This window comes from Lampetra planeri, chromosome 47, assembly GCF_965212315.1.
Source record: "Lampetra planeri chromosome 47, kcLamPlan1.2.h2, whole genome shotgun sequence".
Taxonomy (NCBI): Eukaryota; Metazoa; Chordata; class Hyperoartia; order Petromyzontiformes; family Petromyzontidae; genus Lampetra; species Lampetra planeri.
In genome coordinates this window covers 63,288-84,667 of record NC_136153.1, presented here as the reverse complement: position 1 = coordinate 84,667, position 21,380 = coordinate 63,288, and the positions used below count along the sequence as shown (strand labels likewise).

The window sequence follows — 21,380 nt, the reverse complement described above, 5'->3', positions numbered from 1 at the left end:
CCAGCCGCTGACTCTTCCGGTGGCATGTTCAACATGGCGTCGCAGCGTGGTGTCGACAAGATGGCGGCCTTCCGTCGCGGAGGGCCCAAAATGGCGGCTTCCCGCCTTTCGTCGTGCGCCACGCCCAAGATGGCGTCTTCGTGCCGCGTGGCTGATGGCGTCGACATTGAAGACAACCCGGGCTCCTGCGGACCACCAACATCGCCTTCCGACGCCGTCCTCGGCGTAACGAGCTCACACAACTGCGCAAGCACATTCTTGAGAGTTTCAAGTTGCTCCGCCATCTGACTCCATCTTAAATCCGCGTCCTTTGGTGCAGACTGGTCCGCCGACGCGGCGACATCTTGGACCCCTGGACCCGCACTCGTTCCAGCACGGATCTCCTCCTCTGCCGGAGTCGGGTCCACCGCAGGAGGAAGGTCATCGTCGTCGGAAGATGAAGCCGATGCCGGAGACGGAATATTCTTTTTTCTCAGTTGTTTAGCCATACCGTTACACTTCTGACACCAGTGTAATAAAAGACTCGGACGCTTCTCTCTGTCCTGTCCTTTATTTGGGTTCGATCTCTTTTCCCTCACGGTACTCCCCTATATACTCTCCACTCTGCAGCCCCAGGCTGCTGTCGCTCACGTAGCCCAACTCCCTCCTAGCAGCCCCGCTGCTGTCACGTCGTGCAGACCCCTGCTGCCCGACTCCTCCCTTGCAGACCCGCTGCTCTCTGCAGCCTCCTCGCTGCTCCTCCTGCCCCGGAGTCGGTCACCGTTGGCCGACGGTGCCGATCCTCGTGGCTCGGGTGTGTGGCGACCTCGCCACTCTCTCCTCACCCTTCGCCCTGCGTGGCCTCTCACTTTCCCAGTCCCCGATCACTCCCGACTGCTTCCGGTTACCCCCCTTATAGACCCTTACCCTCTCCCCCACGTGAAGTAACTCCTCCCCCCATGACGTCACTTCCGGGAGGTCGTTTACGCCCGCATTACAGATGTGTTCCAGTTCATTGGTCGGAAATGCAGTGGGCCCTATGGTGTAACGTTTTGATGGGCCGGATGGTGGTGGAGATCAGGTTTCAGATAGGAATCTGTGTGGGTGGCTTTCCTGTAGACAGTGTCCCAACGAGCCATCAGGTCTCTGCTCAAACAAAACATCCAGAAATGGTAGCTTACCATCCTTCTCCACTTCCATGGTGAATTTGATGGATGGGTGTATGGAATTGATGTGGTTGAGAAATTGGTTCAAAGCTGGCAGACCATGTGGCCAAATGACGGAAGTGTCATCTACGTATCTCTTCCACAAGGAAGGACGTAGGGTGGATGTCTGGATGGCATTTGTTTCAAATTTCTACATGAAAACATTCGCTATCACTGGTGATAAGGGGGAACCCATGGGGGTACCTTCATTTTGTTTGTAAAAAGTACCATTCCAGGTGAAGTGTTGGTAAGGCAGTGCCTAACCAAAGTTGGTACTTTAGGATTCAGTCCATGTTGGGCCAAGTCTTCAATTATTGCTAAGGTGTCAGGTACAGGAACCTTGGTGAACAGGGAGACTACATCAAAGCTGACGAGCAAATCATTTGGGGACAGTGAAATTCCCTTGATTAGAAAGACCAAGTGAGCTGAGTTAAGTACTGCTGAGGTAGTCTTGCCTGTCTTGTTGTAACAGCTCTCTCGCTGTGTTTCTTCCTGGTTCAGCAGTTGCACTGCTGGATTATTTTTTCCGCCTGAGGACGACCGCTTGTGTTGCGATCGAAACGTCGTGATATGTTTTTTTTATTTTTTTATACCTACGTGACTTTACTGAAAGAACCAAAGAGTATGGATTTCTGCAGTCACGAAAGCTTCAAATCAAGTTTGAACCAAGATAACTGTTAATTAAATATAGGAATGACATGTTAAAAGAAAATAAAGCCAATCAACGTTTAAACGGCTCATAAATGGACGTCACTGATTGGCTGAGGACATGGCTCAGCCCACTTACGAGCACTCGGATTGGCCGAAATTGGCACCTGTGTGCATAAGATAAACATGTTACCGTTAGTCAACAATGTTAACGTTAGTCGAAACCACAGATCCTATGGGAAGTGAAACGTTAACCGCAAAAAACAAACTGATATCACCGTTAAGCAAGGAATTACTCTCCCGATTACATTGTGTGCGCTTTGGTTTATGTGAATAAACCGGAGAACCCGAAGGGTATCGAGAGAGAATATACAAACTCCACACACGGAGAGGTGCCCAAGTTGGGAATGGAACCCCCCACCCAGGTGCTTGCTGTGAGGAACAGACAAGTGTGGCACTACTGGTTTATACACTGCCGCCCAAAAGTAGTTCCAATTGCCAACGCTTAAATTTATACTTGGGATATTCACTTTGTATATGTAGTGGTGGTGTTGACGTGCGCCGACAGTGATGGATTACGGGGCGGCGCGGGGTGCGGGGTTGGGCACGCATGTGGGCGTGGTGTGGACGCGCGCGCCGGGAGTGAGTGAGTACGGGGCGGCGTAGGGGATTGTGCGCGCTGACACGAGGTGAGAAAAGGGGATCGTGGGCAGCGCGCAGTGATTGGTCAAATGGGATGGGTGCTCTCAGCGACGTCCGCAGGATGGACATAAAAGAGGACGCGCGGGAGCACTCGTGGTTGTTGTTAACCAGTTGAAGATTGAAGACGGAGTTGAAGAAGTAGTGCCCTGAGACCCCTAGTCCCGCTGTCCTTGTCAGGACCGGGGCCCTGTGTGGCTCGGAGGCGAGACTGTGGGACCCGTGGTCCGACGCCCATGTGGGTCGGGACTGTGGGACCCAGAGTCGAGACGGACACCCCGGCTGGGTGTGTTCTGAGAGGCTACGGGGCGTAAGAGCCCGTGTTGGTGTAGCCAGGAGAACCGTGTGGGTTAGGCTGGTGTTAGCCACCCGTGTAACTAAGTGGGTGTTGGTCACCCGAGTAACTATAGCTGGTGTTAGTCACCCGTGTGACTATAGTTGGTGAAATAAAAGAGTGTGCTACCCGTGAAGTCGTCTCCCGCCGAGTTACTACATTACAACTGGCGTCAGAAGTAAACCTGTCTTCAAAGAAAAGAATGGATACTAGGAAGACTACCCGTACCCACGAGCGAGATCGGGAAGACGACGGCGTACCGGAGACACAAACCTCGGAAGGAGAGGACGAGGAGTTGCCGCCGATGCAGCACTTCGCGGCGATGGCCGACGCTCCGCTTGCCTCCGACACCAGCCTACAGGACGCACACTCCCGCCTGGCGGAGTTGCTGCTCGCCGCCGCTGCAATTTTGGCGGACATCACCGTTTCAGCGGGCGGAGGGACGGCTGCGGGGTTGGAGGAGGGAGCGCGGCTGGAGGGATCCCGCCAGAAGGCGCTTCGCGCCAAAAGTTTTGAAGTTGGCGCCGTTTTTGAGGGTCCGCCTTCGGTTGGCGGGAAGCGCGGACACCACGTGGGCGGAGATCTCCTCTCAGCGCAGCCCGCGTCATCGGCGCGCGTTAGAGCTCTCCATCATGCGCCTGCAGACGGAGCCGACATTTTCTATAACCACAGCGGCGCGCGGGAAAATCATTCCTCGGAGGCCGACGACCGGGTCTTCCAGCAACGATTGCCCGCGCTGACGGCGTTCAAGGCGGACGGGGGCGACTGGGGAGCCTTCCAACGAAGGTTCCTCGCACATCAAGAAATGTCGGGGTGGTCCGACACCACTGCCCTACGCGCGCTGCCAGCGACGCTCGACGACGACGCGCTTGCAGCCTTCACATCTGCCCCAAGGTCGTCTCGCTCAACGCTCCAGGCCGCGCTACATCTAATGGCTAAGGTGTTCGGCCCACCCTCGACCTGTCGCCACCATTTCTACGAACGGCGCAAGGTGCTTGGAGAAACAACGCTCGCCTATCGCACGGCGCTGCTCGCCCTGGCGGACGCAGCTTTTCCCCGCATGGACAAGGAGGGGAAGGACGCCATGGTGACGGAGCAGCTGCTGGCGTTGGCTCACGACCTGGGAGTCCCCATCAATACGGCGGACGAAATGGACATCTGCTCCCTGGGGATTGCCACGAGTATTCACGCATACGAAGTCCTCAAGCGCAAGCGGAGGGTCATCTGCGCATCGGCGGGGATCGCGGCACCTGCCGCCACGGTCGCCGAGCCTCAGCCTGCTGCGGCTCAGGAGGAGGCCTTCACCGTATCAAGACCGGGGGAGTGGAGAACGGGAGGTCGTTCGCCCACACGTTCATCCCGCAAGCTGAAGCAACCGAAACCTACGACGTCCCTCGTCGTCTGCTACAACTGCGGCCTTCGGGGTCACGTCGCGTCCGGGTGCCGGGCTCCGCGTCAGCGCGCCACGGGACCACGTCCGGACGACGACCAGGGCCACAAGTCGTCCCAGCTAAACCCGGCAAGTCGCGGCACCTCACACGCTCGGTCCACATACACGGCACACTCGGGTCGCCGCTTCGCGGTGGGGGGACCGCGTATGGGTACCGGGGATTCGGTTCGGCGAGGGGGGTTCGTACACGGCCCGAAAGCAGTCGAATGGTCCGAATTGGCCCACAGGATGGTGGCTGCGTCGGCCGGGTCGTCCGTGGTAACGGGGTTTATTGACGGGGTTGAGGTCCGGGTGCTTGTGGACACGGGTGCGTCAGCCACTATCATTTCGGACCTTATTTATAACATCATTCCCGTCCAATGTCGACCCCTTTTGCCAGTGGACGTACCATTTTACGCGGCGAACGGGGGATCCTTGGGGATCATCGGCCAGATTCGGGCGACTATTTGTATTGGCGATATCAAATTGGCGGGTCCTATTTTTGTATCATCATCGCTGGCAGTTCCTTGTTTACTAGGTACGTACTTTCTGGCTAAAATGCCCATCAAAATTCTCATAGATCAGGCCTGCATTGAGCTTCCATCGGGACGCATTTTTGACGAGTCCTACGAAAATACGCACGGTTTGTGCGACGGTGCAGGCGCTGGCAACTCAGACTGTACGGGTACCCCCGGGATCGCAAATGTTGGTACCCCTTCGATTGAGGAAACCCCTCGGGGTGGATGCGGGGGGACAGGGAGTTCTGTTGGGGCCGTCAAACAGAGCTGTTGGGGGCCTCGGCTTAGCGGTGGCTCAGACCATGGTGCGGGCGGACAGTGAGCCGTTCGTTATGGTCCTGAATACGCGGTCGCGGCCAGCCGTAATTACACAGGGAACAGTGCTGGCTCACGCGGCGCTGCTACCCGTCGAGGAACAGCTCGTTGCTCACGCGGATTCGAGGGTCGATACGCATCCTCAAATTGAGGAGGGGACAGAGTGGTTGGACTCGTTGTGTGCTGGGTCTAGTAACTTGTCTAGTGTGCAGTTGGGTGCGTTGAGGGGCTTGCTACTCGAATTCGCTGACGTGTTTAGCAGACACAAGTATGATATTGGCTGCACAGACCTGTTGCGCCACCACATAGCGACGGGGGACGCGGCTCCTATTCGACAGAATCCCTTCCGGCTCAGCCCAGCCGAGAAGGAGCATGTGCAGTCGGCGGTTAATGACATGTTGGCGGCCGACATCATTCGCCCTCTTCCAGTCCGTGGGGTGCTCCCATCGTCCTTGTTAAAAAACAGGACGGGTCCTTGCGGTTCTGTGTCGATTTCCGCCGCCTAAACAAAATCTCAATGGCCGACGCGTATCCGCTCCCCAGGATGGATGAGTCGCTGGATGCCTTGGCGGGAGCACAGTTTTTTTCGACGCTTGATCTGCTTTCGGGATTTTGGCAATTGCCCCTCGATGACGAATCGAAACCAAAAACCGCTTTCCGGACACCGGGAGGCCTATTTGAATTCAACCGATTGCCCATGGGCTTACATTCCGCTCCCGCCACGTTCCAGAGGCTCATGGAATTGGTTTTGTCAGGACTCCAATGGGACACCTGTTTGATTTACCTCGATGATATCATCGTTTTCAGCCGGACTTTTGAGGAGCACCTCCAGCGACTGAGAGTGTTCCTCAGGATGCGTTCCGCTAAACTTAAATTTAAACCGGCAAAATGTTACCTGCTTCGGGAATCAGTCAGGTACTTGGGCCATATCGTTAGCCGTTCAGGGATCTCGACAGACCCTGCTAAGACGCACTGCGTCAGCTCATGGCCAACGCCAACCTCGGTCACTGAAGTCCGCAGCTTCATAGGATTCGCCTCCTACTACCGTCGTTTTGTCAAACAATTTGCCACCATAGCCAGGCCCCTGCACGCTCTGACGGCTAAGGGTGTGAGGTTTCACTGGGGGCCGGAAGAGGAGGCTGCGTTCTGCTCCCTTCGTGACGCCTTGGTGCGGGCTCCCCCCTTGTGTTACCCCGATTTCACGCAACCGTTTCTGCTCGACACGGATGCTAGTAACACGGGTATCGGGGGAGTGCTCTCACAGGTGGTCGGGGGGGTCGAACGGGTGGTCGCCTACGGTAGCAGAGTTCTGTCACCTGCGGAACAACGCTACTGCGTAACACGTCGTGAATTGCTGGCGATTGTTTTTTTTATACAGCAGTTCAGGCCGTATCTTTACGGCCGTCCTTTTGTGGTTCGTACGGACCATGCGGCTCTCCAATACGCTATGCGGGTGGCGCAACCCTCCGGCCAATTGTCCCGATGGTTGGAGGTCCTTCAGGACTACCAATTCACGACGATTTACCGTAAGGGATTGCGCCACTCGAATGCGGATGCCTTGTCGCGATTGCCGCCGCGCACGGAATGCGCATGTCTGCTGGGATCGGCGCGGTGTAAACCCCCTGTCGCCGCCCCCGCGGAAGTTTTGCTCGCCGCCACTGACACTACGGGGGTCGACGCTCCCACGGGGACGGACTCGTTACTAGCGTTGCCTCTCATCGAGTGGGGCCGTCTCCAAATGGCCGACAGCTCCCTACTCACGCTACGTCGGAAGGTTGACGCTCCCGGAGGGGGGGAAACGCGGGTCAGTTCCTGGGTGTGCAGACAGGGCCTCTTGATGAAGTGGGACAACATGTCTCGGCGTCACGCGCTCGTTGTGCCATTTGCTATGCGGGGTAGGGTCGTTCTGGCTGCTCATGAACGACTCATGCATCTGGGTTTTCACAAAACGCTTGCCCTAATCCAGCGAGACTATTATTGGCCGGGGATGGGCAACGACGTGGCGAACATCCTTAAGGGATGTGTAGGGTGCGCCCAAAGAAAACCGCCACCGATAGCGGCTAATCCACCGCTGCAATCCATTCAGGTTTCACGCACAAACGAACTGGTTGCGCTCGACATCTTGGGGCCTTTTCCCGCTACACCTAGGGGTAATAAGTACCTGCTGGTTGGCGTAGAGTACTTCACCCGTTGGCCCATGGCATGGCCACTCGCCAACCAGTCGGCTGCGGCAGTGGCGGACGCCTTTGTCCAGGGCTATGTTTTGGACAAGGGCGCCCCCGAACGCTTGCTGACGGACCAAGGGAAAACATTTTCGAGTGTTTTGTTGCGCGAGGTGTGCGACCTGTTGGGTACAAAGAAAGTGCGTACCTCCCCGTACCACCCGCAGACTGACGGAATGGTTGAACGTCTGAACAGGACCATTACTTCTATGCTGTGCCAACAGGTCTGCAACGATCAGGTTGATTGGGACTTACAGGTACCTGGGGTACTCGCGGCCTATCGAATGGCCCCTCATGCGGCGACGGGGTTTTCCCCATTTTTTCTCATGTATGGGCGGGAGGCCGATCCGGCCATGGACGTCCAACTGGGGATTTCCCAGCCACGCGAAAAATCTAAATTGGCAGACCACATCAAATTTAATATCGCCAAACTGGCTGAAGCGCGAGAGGCTGCGAGATTGAATTCGCGGTCTCGGCAGATCGCGAACGAAGGGTTGCATAAACGAAGGGTGCATACGCACGATTGGAAACCAGGCGATAAGGCCTGGCTGCATTGTCCACATACACAGTTGGCTACGTCCCCTAAATTGTTGAGACCATGGAGGGGACCGGTGGAAATTGTGCGTGTTGCACGACCCCAGAGTATACAGATTAAATGAGAAAAACGCCGTTGGTACGTGCACCCCTCCCGACTGAAACCCTTCGCGGCACCGCGTGACCCCACTTTGTGCCGTGGCGACCGAGCGTGTGATGTGGCCGTCGACTCGGGGAGGGATGTGTCGCAGGCTGATCCTCACGTGTCTCCGCCTGACCCACCCCCAGGTGTCTCGGACCTGACGGCTGTTGACCGTCGGGAACCGGAACCCCGCGGCACGCGCGGATCTCCGATGCCTGGCCCGTGCCTTCCTGGACTGCCGGCACCACCGGACGGTCAACCGCGTCGGGTGCCGTACGACGGACCGGCAAGGCGGACTCGTGCTAGGACACAACACTTTTCATGAAGAAAAAAAAAAAAATTCAAACCCGAGCTCGCCGCCGCGTTCCCCCTCTGCCGGGGTAATGTCCCGTTCAAGGGGCGCTCGGAAAGAATGGGACGCTGCACGAGTCGGAATTTTTTTTTTTTGCATACACATTTATTGTTGTCACTCGCCGGATTGTACATATTGTTCTTGTTGTGTTGTTGTGATTGTTGTTGTGTTACGGGGCACACATGGGGGGAGGGGGGAGTAATACATTTTTATAGCAGCCGGGTCGGCTGCGAGCTATGTGGTAGGGGGTGATGTAGTGGTGGTGTTGACGTGCGCCGACAGTGATGGATTACGGGGCGGCGCGGGGTGCGGGGTTGGGCACGCATGTGGGCGTGGTGTGGACGCGCGCGCCGGGAGTGAGTGAGTACGGGGCGGCGCGGCGTAGGGGATTGTGCGCGCTGACACGAGGTGAGAAAAGGGGATCGTGGGCAGCGCGCAGTGATTGGTCAAATGGGATGGGTGCTCTCAGCGACGTCCGCAGGATGGACATAAAAGAGGACGCGCGGGAGCACTCGTGGTTGTTGTTAACCAGTTGAAGATTGAAGACGGAGTTGAAGAAGTAGTGCCCTGAGACCCCTAGTCCCGCTGTCCTTGTCAGGACCGGGCCCCTGTGTGGCTCGGAGGCGGGACTGTGGGACCCAGAGTCGAGACGGACACCCCGGCTGGGTGTGTTCCGAGAGGCTACGGGGCGTAAGAGCCCGTGTTGGTGTAGCCAGGAGAACCGTGTGGGTTAGGCTGGTGTTAGCCACCCGTGTAACTAAGTGGGTGTTGGTCACCCGAGTAACTATAGCTGGTGTTAGTCACCCGTGTAACTATAGTTGGTGAAATAAAAGAGTGTGCTACCCGTGAAGTCGTCTCCCACCGAGTTACTACATTACATATATACGGAAGGTGTCGGTAGGTGGAAGCTATCTCTAGCTGTGCAGATGCAGCCTTTGCGAGTGAAAATGGATTATTAACCGTCTACTGAAGTATTTTGCATCCGAGTAGAATGTCTATTTCCTATGTCACACGTGTTTCAGTGACCATTGGGTATATATGCACATGGGTACATTTTATGTATGTACCATGTTGTCTTGATTTATTTTATTTTGGTAGCCTTTACAGTGCAGTATATCAGCTTTGAATGCTGTATTTATAATGTGTACGAGCAACAACTTAATATTTTCTCAGTTTTTTAAGCACAGCAACATGAAAGTTAAATATTAACTAAGAGTTCACATCGGCGCACATTTTTCATGAAGATGCTGATAAGATATGTTGGTTACTGCTGCGGTCTTGTGACAATGTACTTCCAGGATGAAGGGGACGGACAGAAGGTCGAGGTGGTTGAATACCTCTCCAGAATGCTGTGTGGACAAACTGTGAGCATGACACTGAAGGTACTTGGAAGGAAAATGAGCAGCCTTCACGGTGGCATCCAAGTGCCTGTACACGCAAACAGATCGGGAGAATTGTCCTCAACATGATTTATCACGATGGACGTGGCCTCTTTGCAGCCAACTGCATTGCCCAGGTTGCAGCATTGGCTTTGTTTACAATCACCAACGACTCCGATAACTTGGACGCAAGTGCACCAGACAAAGATCCCCCGTGTAGCCTTAACAGATTGTTGGGGCAAGTGCTGTTAACGACCATCTATGAAGGCTGGCATGGCACACAAGGGGGTGAGTTGCCAGCACAATTCCCGGCCACCTTTGTCTCCCTAGCGGCGATGTTTAACACACCGCACCAGGTACTTATTTCAGTATCGGTTCAGATAATCGTCACTGGTGTTGGTCGCAAGCGGGAAGTGAACTCGGGTCACCGGGTTTGTAGCGCAGCTCGCTAATCACGACACTACCACAGAAGTGCACACTCACACGCAGTAAGTGCATTGATTCGTCTGTGATGGCCGATCTTTTTTTATTAATCCGGGGTTTCCCACCAGTGAAGCAGTGTGTTCAGGTGGTGAAGGCAACACCTATAAAATCTGAACTGGGGTTCTACTACTGCTTAGGGTCCATACTTCATGAACTTCATGGAAAGCGATGCCTATTCTCCTAGTCTCAGCCTGCCCCTGCCCTATAATTCCACCCTCGTTTGTGGCAAACCACTGGCTGGGATTAAAACCAGCTTTTTTATGACATTGTTTTTAAATTATCAGTAATTTTTTGGCCACTATTCTGATGTAATTAATTTAAAACGAGCCATACTGTCTCCAACAAAATGTGGAATATTTTTTGTTCTAAATCTGCTGTCAACTTTGACTCCGGTAACAAATGTCAAGTGTGTGTGCCATGTGTGCGTTTTTGTGCCGTGCGTGCACGCGTTTGTGCCGTGCGTGCATGCGTTTGTGCCGTGTGTGCGCATTTGTGCCGTGCGTGCGCATTTTTACCGTGCGTGCATGCCATGCCATGCCGTGCGCGCACTTGTGCTGTGCGCGCACTTGTGCCGTGCGCTCGCGTTTGTGCCGTGCGCGCGCGTTTGTGCCGTGCGCGCGTGTTTGTGCCGTGCGCGCGCGTTTGTGCCGTGCGCGCGCGTTTGTGCCGTGCCGTGTGTGCGTGTTTGTGCCGTGCCGTGCGTGCGCGTTTGTGCCGTGCCTGTGCGTTTGTGCCGTGCCGTGCGTGCGCGTTTGTGCCGTGCCTGTGCGTTTGTGCCGTGCCGTGCGTGCGCGTTTGTGCCGTGCCTGTGCGTTTGTGCCGTGCCGTGTGTTCGCGTTTGTGCCGTGCCGTGCGTGCGCGTTTGTGCCGTGCGTGCGTTTGTGCCGTGTGTGTGCGTGCGCGTTTGTGCCGTGTGTGTGCGTGCGCGTTTGTGCCGTGCCGTACGTATGCGTTTGTGCCTCGCCGTGCATGCGCGTTTGTGCCTGGCCGTGCATGCGCGTTTGTGCCTGGCCGTGCATGCGCGTTTGTGCCGTGCGTGCATTTGTGCCGTGCGTGCGTTTGTGCCGTGTATGTGCGTTTGTGCCATGCATGCGTTTGTGCCGTGTGTGTGCGTGCCTTTGTGTCGTGTGCTTGCAGGTGCCCTACAATGAAGCGTCACTGCCCCTCCAAGTGGACATCTACACAGAGCAGCAGGGCTCCCTGGAGGCTCTTTTGGTGTTGGCTGAGCCTCTCGGCGGGGAGCAGTGCAGCCCACAGGTCTACACCGCAGCACCAACAACAACACTCTGTCAGGGCTTGGGACTACATTAGTTTACTGATTTACATAGTCCGTGAGCCCAGACCGAATTTTTCACTTGTTGGTACCACCTGTGGTGGCATCACTTTAGTGGTTCGTGCAACTCAACTCCATGTGGGTAGGTTGCTTCATATTCGTTCCATAATTGTGTTTAATGCTTTGGGTTAGGGTCTATTAAATATCTTTTGAAGAGTTGGGGTATGAAATCGTAAAGTAATAACGAGATCTTAAATGCATATCACCTGACATTCCCAGGGGCAAGGGCCCGTGGAAGGCGCGAGAAAACCAACGAGCACTGAAGGCCGGATTCAAGTGAGAGAATTGCCACGCTTCTTTGATAGCGTGGCAGTTCACGCTCTTAAAGCGGAGGACTCAGGAGAGGGGAAGGGTGCAGCTCTGGGCGCTCTTGGCGAATGGAGGGAGGAGGAAGATGATGAAGATGTGGCAGCTACGGAGGGGCCGGGGGGTAGCGGTGGCCAAGATGAGCAGGAGGAAGATGTCACGTGGGATGAGCCCCTGGTATGTTTTTACAAGTTATTTAAACAACTTATTTTTGTTTTTACAAGTTATTTAATCAACTTATTTTGGTTATTTTTGTTAAGTTCACGCGCTATTTGAACAATATGTTCTCATTTAAATTTGCTTACGGTCCATACTTCATGAACTTCATGGAAAGCGAGGCCTATTTTCCTAGTCTCAGCCTGCCCCTGCCCTATAGTTCCACACCCGTTTGCGGCAAACCACCGGCTGGGATTAAAACCAGCTCGGTGAAGAGCCCAATTAAGTAATGCATTATTTTTGTTTGCAAGAGAGACCTGGAAAAAAACATTGTGCACGGTGCAAACTATTTTGATGAATAGCAACAAAATGTTTGACGAGTTTCCGCCACAGTTACGCGAATGAGAAACAATTGATAAAGAGATACACCCCCATTCCGTACACATTTACATCGAAAATTGCTTGGTTCCCCTTTGAATACATAGTGGACTGCCACGTTTTTTATGACATTGTTTTTTAATTATCAGTAATTTTTGGGCCAATATTCTGATATAATTAATTTAAAACGAGCCATACTGTCGCCAACAAAATGTGGAATATTTTTTGTTCTAAATCTGTTGTCAACTTTGACTCCGGTAACAAATGTCAAGTGTGTGTGCCGTGTGTGCGTTTTTGCCGTGTGTGCGTTTTTGCCGTGTGCTGTGTGTGCGTTTTTGCCGTGCGCGCTCGCGTTTGTGCCGTGGGTGCGCGCGTTTGTGCCGTGCGTGCGCGCGTTTGTGCCGTGCGTGCGCATTTGTATCGTGCGTGCCGTGCGTGCATGCATGCCATGCCGTGCCATGCCGTGCGCGCACTTGTGCCGTGCGTGTGCGTTTGTGCCGTGCGTGCGCGTTTGTGCCGTGCGTGCGCGTTTGTGCCGTGCGTGCGCGTTTGTGCCGTGCCGTGCGTGCGCGTTTGTGCTGTGCCGTGCGTGCGCGTTTGTGCCATGCCGTGCATGCACGTTTGTGCCGTGCATGCGTTTGTGCCGTGTGTGTGCGTGCCTTTGTGTCGTGTGCTTGCAGGTGCCCTACAATGAAGCGTCACTGCCCCTCCAAGTGGACATCTACACAGAGCAGCAGGGCTCCCTGGAGGCTCTTTTGGTGTTGGCTGAGCCTCTCGGCGGGGAGCAGTGCAGCCCACAGGTCTACACCGCAGCACCAACAACAACACTCTGTCAGGGCTTGGGACTACATTAGTTTACTGATTTACATAGTCCGTGAGCCCAGACCGAATTTTTCACTTGTTGGTACCACCTGTGGTGGCATCACTTTAGTGGTTCGTGCAACTCAACTCCATGTGGGTAGGTTGCTTCATATTCGTTCCATAATTGTGTTTAATGCTTTGGGTTAGGGTCTATTAAATATCTTTTGAAGAGTTGGGGTATGAAATCGTAAAGTAATAACGAGATCTTAAATGCATATCACCTGACATTCCCAGGGGCAAGGGCCCGTGGAAGGCGCGAGAAAACCAACGAGCACTGAAGGCCGGATTCAAGTGAGAGAATTGCCACGCTTCTTTGATAGCGTGGCAGTTCACGCTCTTAAAGCGGAGGACTCAGGAGAGGGGAAGGGTGCAGCTCTGGGCGCTCTTGGCGAATGGAGGGAGGAGGAAGATGATGAAGATGTGGCAGCTACGGAGGGGCCGGGGGGTAGCGGTGGCCAAGATGAGCAGGAGGAAGATGTCACGTGGGATGAGCCCCTGGTATGTTTTTACAAGTTATTTAAACAACTTATTTTTGTTTTTACAAGTTATTTAATCAACTTATTTTGGTTATTTTTGTTAAGTTCACGCGCTATTTGAACAATATATTCTCATTTAAATTTGCTTACGGTCCATACTTCATGAACTTCATGGAAAGCGAGGCCTATTCTCCTAGTCTCAGCCTGCCCCTGCCCTATAGTTCCACACCCGTTTGCGGCAAACCACCGGCTGGGATTAAAACCAGCTCGGTGAAGAGCCCAATTAAGTAATGCATTATTTTTGTTTGCAAGAGAGACCTGGAAAAAAACATTGTGCACGGTGCAAACTATTTTGATGAATAGCAACAAAATGTTTGACGAGTTTCCGCCACAGTTACGCGAATGAGAAACAATTGATAAAGAGATACACCCCCATTCCGTACACATTTACATCGAAAATTGCTTGGTTCCCCTTTGAATACATAGTGGACTGCCACGTTTTTTATGACATTGTTTTTTAATTATCAGTAATTTTTTGGCCAATATTCTGATATAATTAATTTAAAACGAGCCATACTGTCGCCAACAAAATGTGGAATATTTTTTGTTCTAAATCTGTTGTCAACTTTGACTCCGGTAACAAATGTCAAGTGTGTGTGCCGTGTGTGCGTTTTTGCCGTGTGTGCGTTTTTGCCGTGTGCTGTGTGTGCGTTTTTGCCGTGCGCGCTCGCGTTTGTGCCGTGGGTGCGCGCGTTTGTGCCGTGCGTGCGCGCGTTTGTGCCGTGCGTGCGCATTTGTATCGTGCGTGCCGTGCGTGCATGCATGCCATGCCGTGCCATGCCGTGCGCGCACTTGTGCCGTGCGTGTGCGTTTGTGCCGTGCGTGCGCGTTTGTGCCGTGCGTGCGCGTTTGTGCCGTGCGTGCGCGTTTGTGCCGTGCCGTGCGTGCGCGTTTGTGCTGTGCCGTGCGTGCGCGTTTGTGCCGTGCCGTGCGTGCGCGTTTGTGCCATGCCGTGCATGCACGTTTGTGCCATGCATGCGTTTGTGCCGTGTGTGTGCGTGCCTTTGTTTCGTGTGCTTGCAGGTGCCCTACAATGAAGCGTCACTGCCCCTCCAAGTGGACATCTACACAGAGCAGCAGGGCTCCCTGGAGGCTCTTTTGGTGTTGGCTGAGCCTCTCGGCGGGGAGCAGTGCAGCCCACAGGTCTACACCGCAGCACCAACAACAACACTCTGTCAGGGCTTGGGACTATATTAGTTTACTGATTTACATAGTCCGTGAGCCCAGACCGAATTTTTCACTTGTTGGTACCACCTGTGGTGGCATCACTTTCGTGGTTCGTGCAACTCAACTCCATGTGGGTAGGTTGCTTCATATTCGTTCCATAATTGTGTTTAATGCTTTGGGTTAGGGTCTATTAAATATATTTTGAAGAGTTGGGGTATGAAATCGTAAAGTAATAACGATATCTTAAATGCATATCACCTGACATTCCCAGGGGCAAGGGCCCGTGGAAGGCGAGAGAAAACCAACGAGCACTGATGGCCGGATTCAAGTGAGAGAATTGCCACACTTCTTTGATAGCGTGGCGGTTCACGCTCTTAAAGCGGAGGACTCAGGAGAGGGGAAGGGTGCAGCTCTGGGCGCTCTTGGTGAATGGAGGGAGGAGGAAGATGATGAAGATGTGGCAGCTACGGAGGGGCCGGGGGGTAGCGGTGACCAAGATGAGCAGGAGGAAGATGTCATGTGGGATGAGCCCCTGGTATGTTTTTACAAGTTATTTAAACAACTTATTTTTGTTTTTACAAGTTATTTAAACGACTTATTTTGGTTATTTTTGTTGAGTTCACGCGCTATTTAAACAATATATTCTCATTTAAATTTTTGTTGGTTTTAAGGGAGTCAAAATATTTTAATTTCATTCTGCAAATAATTTTTTTATGGGTTTACTTTTCATACGCGAAAGGATATGGCCCAGTAATTTTGTATTACTTATTTATCCTATATGCATGCTCACTTTTTGGGCGTGGGATTTTTGCTTTATGTATGTGTACTGGCTCATGGGCAACTGAGCGCAAATTTATAGCAAAAAACAACACATTTGTCAATAACACTGGCAATGCAGATTCAGTATTGCTAAATAATTTGTGTATCTTTATAACACAGGGGGCTGGGGAAACATGTGTCTGATAACCTTCATGCGATCATGCTCGAGGATAGATGGTTAGAATGCAACTTTGCACCACTTTTACCCCTTTTCACTGGAAAATCCAAGTTAGTCAGCACGGGCCATTACGGTATGTTTTGTTTTTCCACTGGTTAAATACTGAGCCGAGCCGGAACCAAACAATGCTACGCCATCTGAATCTGGCTCGTGACCAAATCAGGCCAGGTGCTGGGCTAATGATAGTGAAAATGCATGACATCACACCTAGAGTGTTTTAAATGCGTATAGCTTTGTGTGTAACAGGAATGTCCTCTTGCTCCGACACTTAACATTTTTTGATTGTGAAGTTCAAGAAGCTTTCCAAAATTGTACCAGTGGAACTTTTGTCTGGTACATATCCAGTGGATGGCTGATTGATTGATGACCGGGTGCAGTCAAGGGAATGCTCCTTACTGGTTAGCCATGTTAGTTGATGATCTTGTAATTGCTGCTCACTCTGAAAAGGAGTTGGAGACTGCTGCTGAACCTGGAGCATGCCACTAAGAGATGAAGCCTTTCCATCTGTCTCATCAAAACAAAGCACCTGCCTTGGTATTTTATGTCCATCAAATACTCGACCTCCTCATATCTCCATCTTGAGTCATGGGGCAATTGAGGAAGGAGTGGAGAGTTTCTCTACCTGGAGAGTGGGGGCCGACGCCCGCCTCCCCGCTCCCCGTGAGTGGGCGGGGCGCGACGTCCACCCCCTCCACTCCCCCCTCCTCCTCGTCGGCCGCCTCTGGCCGGGCCCCCGCCGATCGAGTGATCGGCCTCCCCACGCCAGCGCCCTTTCTGAGGGACATGGCTGATTGGCTGACTCACCACCGCCCGCGGTTATCCCGCACACGTCCACACACACCATCACACAAACGAACACGGAGGCGTGCATGCACGCGCCCCTGCAGGAGCATATTTGCGCTAAAGAAAACCCATTGTTCTTTCGTGCCCAGTAGTTCTAGTCTACGGGTCTGCTCTTTTTGCCTAATATTCCACCCTCAGCCTCTCCCAATGTCGTGAATAACTTATTGCGGTTGGCCCAGTGAACCTTTTCCTTCTGCGCCCATACAATTTTAAGCCAAATTTCGATTTAATGCTTTCGTGACTGCAGGGATTCATCTTCTTGGTTCTTTCGGTAAAGTCACGTAGAAGGGAAGTAATAAAATAATAAAAATAAAACATAATTAAATAATTCTCACGACGTTTCGGCCACAACGCAAGCAGCCGTCCTCAGGTGAAAACCAGGTCTGTCGGGGAGACAGCGTCTGAATGAAACAGCACACGAGCATATATATAAGCTGGGTTGGAAGGGGGGGAAAGGGCGCTTCGACAAAAGATTTTGCATATCAAGAGGAATTTAGCATATTTATGGGAAATGCAGGAATGTGATTAGTACTACATATGCCTGTGCATTATGCAGGACTAGCAGCATCAAAGGGAGGGGATAGGGGTACAGGAAAGCCACCCATACGGATGCTTACCTGACACCAGATTCCCACCACCATCCATCCCAGAATAATTCCCTCATCAAGACTCTATACCATAGAGCCCAATGCATTTCCGACCAGGAACACATTGCCAGTGAACTCAAACACGTACGCCAAGCTCTTAAGGCTAATGGTTACTCCGACTACACAATCCGCAAGGCCATCACTCCAACCATCAAGAAGGATCCTGTTGAGGAGCCTCTCAAGACCATCACCTTACCCTACATTGCTGGGGTCACATAAAAGATCTCCAAAATCCTGATTAAACACAAGATCCAGGTCCGATTCAACACAGAACATAAAATCCGTGATCTGGTGCCGTCTGTAAAAGATGTGGTTCCAGACATACAGTACCCTGGCGTCTACAAACTAAGTTGCCTCTGTGGTAGCAGTTACATTGGAGAAACCAAACGACATGTCTCGGACCGCATCCGTGAACATAAAGCAGACTTGAAACACGGTAGGACAAACACCTCAGCCGTGGCAGATCACTGTTACAATTCAGTGGGTTCACATGACATTGACTTCTCCAAGACAGAGGTTCTTTGCAAGCCATCTGGCTACCATGAGAGATTCGTTCATGAGGCGATCCACATATACAAACACAGAGACAATTTCAACCGAGAAGATGGATTCCGGCTTAGCAATCATTGGAAGGATGTAATAAACCATTTCGGATCTTAACTGATTGTGTCCACGTTTACGGTGACTTTCAGACTGCGTTCCGCTCACTGACATTGACTATATATCTTGTATTCTCCGCAGGGAATGGATCCTTTGCTCCGCTGCAAGCTTCCTATCACCACTCTCCCATTGACATATTTCGTTGCTTCCTCTTAGTACCTTTCACGCGACGGTCAATGGTATAGTGTATAGCATATTGTATAATTATAAATAGTATTAAAGTGTAATGTTTAATACAATGTATAAGGTAATATATAGTATCGTAATTGTATAGTGAATATACAGCAGTGTGGTATACAGTTGGGTGGGTAGAATAATACATAGTGTAATATTACACTATGTATTATTCTAAGACATAGGGTAGTGTATAGTAATACAGTATACAATTTAATGTTGGGTTTGTCTATGGCAGCATATAGTACGGGATAGACCCGTGTGATGTAAGGAAAAAGTTTAAAAAATTTAGCTGGAAGCATATTATATTTTTTGCGACCTAGAATTGTAATGTATTATTTACGGTTAATAGCTCAGCTTATTGAGAGTATATTTAGCATACTGATGATACTATGTAGTTTATACTTTAGCTTTTTACGTGGTTGTTTGGTTACTGCAGCTGCATACTATTAACATTCCTTCCCTTTATTGATGCTGCCCCTACCCCCTCCCTTTGATGCTGCTAATCCTGCATAATGCATGGGCATAATATGACTTTGAAAACCCCCCGCCCACCTCCTACGCATTTCATAAGTAGCACTAGTCGCATTCTTGCATTTTCCATGAATATGCTAAATTCCTCTTGATATGCAGATTCTTTTGTCAAGGCGCATTTCCCCCCCCTTCCAACCCAGCTTAAATAGACGCTCCAAGCATGGTGGTGTTTCATTTAGACGCTGTCGCCTCGACAGACCTGGTCTTCACCTGAGGACGGCTGCTTGTGTTGTGGCCGAAACGTCGTGAGAATTATTTTATTATGTTTTATTTTTATTATTTTATTACTTCCCTTCTACGTGACTTTACCGAAAGATCCAAGAAGATAAAACAACTCTGCTCACCAAGCCGAATTTGGACACATTGTGGACGCACAACCCAAACAAAATCAACCGGCCCCCTTTCAGGGTTGCAGCAACTTAGGGGTTGTGCCCATGGGCACATGCAGACAATGCAACCAGGCCCTATCGCCCGGCGACCAATCGCACAGGGAAACACGAACCCCCTTCAGCCCCTCGTTAGCCAACTGTCTGGCTCGGGAGTTGACCTTGGAAGCTTCCCGCGCTTCTGAGAGCTTTGCAAGAGTGAAACGAATGGAATCTGAAAGTTTTGACACTTTCACGGCCGGCGCGGCCTGCAACTGTATGGAGATGGGAGGATCATATTCCCGTCCATACATCAAAAAGAAGGGAGTGTAGCTGGTGGACGTGTGAGGGGCCATCCTGTAGTCGGCGAGAACCGCAGGGACATGCAAGTCCCAATACAGCTGTGACTCGCTGACCAAGTGACCCAACATGGAGGTCAGCATTCTATTCAGGCGTTCGACCATGCCCGTTCGTCTGCGGATGGTATGGTGACGTGCGCACGTTTGTCCCCAGAAAATCGTGAACCTCACGCAGCAGTTTCGAAGAGTTTTTTTTACCTTGATTGGTCAAAAGGCGCTCGGGCACCCTTATCCAGGACATAGCCATTAAGGAACGCCTCGGTCACAGCTATAGCCGATTGATTCGGAAGTGGCCAGGCCATGGGCCAGCGTGGGAAATACTCGACGCCAACGAGCAAGTATTTGTTGCCTCGCGCGGAAGTTGGAAATGGACCGAGAATATCGAGGGCAACCAGCTCGTTGATTCACGCCACCTGAATGGATTGCAGCGGAGGACAACAAGATTTCGCCGGTGGCTTCCGCCGCGCACATTGTACGCAACCTTGAAGCGGCCAGCGTTTTTTGCACACCCAGATGTAACAGACGTTTAGGGACAGCCCAAACAACCTCGCCACGCAGAGTGGTAGGGACAACAATAGCGTACCGGCGTAATCCACCGTCCCAGTGCATAAGCAGCCCGTCCCGCCGGACAACCGAGGCAACACCACGTGTAGCCGCCTCACCGGTGGGCTCTTTGACTCACTGTCGTAATTTAAGCAAGGACGCATCTTCCGCCTGCAAGCGCCCCCATACCTCGTAGTCCAACCCGATTACCGCATCCCGCGCAGCCGGGACGTCGCCCGACCCGCCCATTGTGTCCACGGCGGATGCAACGAGAGGGGGGGGGGGGGGTTGACTCGGCCGGTCTACAACGACCGGAACCCGAAAAGCATGCACACCCGCCGCCCGCGGGCAATCTCGACAGGGCATCAGCGTTCGTGTGACGAGAACCTTTGCGATACGTAACACGGAACGAAAAATCCTGCAGGATTTTAAGCCAGCGTGATAATTGGCCCGAGGGCTGATCCACACGCAGTGCATATTGGAGCACTGCGTGGTCGGAGCGCACCTCGAAATGTCAAGATAAGATAAGGCCAGGATTGCTGCACAAAAACAACAATGGCCAACAATTCCTGGCGCGTAACGCAGTACCGCTGCTCGGGGACAGCACCCTGCTCCCATAAGCGATCACATGCTCCACGCTGTTGACAACTTGAGATAATACTGCTCCAATACCGGTAATACTGGCGTCCGTATCCAAAACGAACGGTAATTAAAATCAGGATAACACAGGGGATTGGCATTGACCAGCCCATCGCGAATGGAGCAGAACACGGCCCCCTCCCCCCAATGAAATGTTTGCCCCTTAGCAGTCAAGGCGTGGAGAGACTTCACAATGGATGCAAAGCCGGCGACAAATCGGCGATAATACGAAGCAAAGCCAATAAAACTGCGCACCTCGCTCGCCGAGGTGGGTGTCGGCCACGTGCGGACACACGCCGTCTTCTCCGGGTCCGTAGCGATACCTGATTCGCTCACTATGTGACCCAAATATCGAACCGATTTTTATAGGTGACACTTCTGTGGTTTAAATTTCAGGTCGGCCGCACGCATCTTAGGAATAACAGTCCGCAGGGGATCCAAATGTTCATCGAATGTACGACCAAAGACAACGTCGTCCAAATATATTAGGCACGATTCCCACTGGAGGCCCGCTAAAACAAGCTCCATCAGCCTGTGAAACGTGGCCGGTGCGGATTGGAGGCCCATAGGGAGCCGGTTAAATTCGAACAACCCTTGCGGCGTACGAAAGGCCGTCTTGGACTTGGAAGCCTCATTGAGCGGC

The 21,380-nt window shown here is 52.3% G+C and overlaps 1 protein-coding gene across 2 annotated transcripts in view; it reads left to right on the top strand.

The window, feature by feature from the left end:
• The window catches only part of LOC144733457 (uncharacterized), a 186,333-nt gene that overhangs the window by 138,051 nt on the left and 26,902 nt on the right, over positions 1 to 21,380 (top strand). The window contains exons 23-29 of one of the 2 annotated variants that reach the window (XM_078615364.1): positions 9,676 to 9,759; positions 11,377 to 11,496; positions 11,792 to 12,055; positions 13,093 to 13,212; positions 13,508 to 13,771; positions 14,833 to 14,952; positions 15,248 to 15,511. In XM_078615364.1, coding sequence (XP_078471490.1) covers positions 9,676 to 9,759; positions 11,377 to 11,496; positions 11,792 to 12,055; positions 13,093 to 13,212; positions 13,508 to 13,771; positions 14,833 to 14,952; positions 15,248 to 15,511 — 1,236 coding nt within the window. The remainder of the gene's footprint in view (positions 1 to 9,675; positions 9,760 to 11,376; positions 11,497 to 11,791; positions 12,056 to 13,092; positions 13,213 to 13,507; positions 13,772 to 14,832; positions 14,953 to 15,247; positions 15,512 to 21,380) is intronic. The other variant, XM_078615365.1, reaches the window with a different exon arrangement.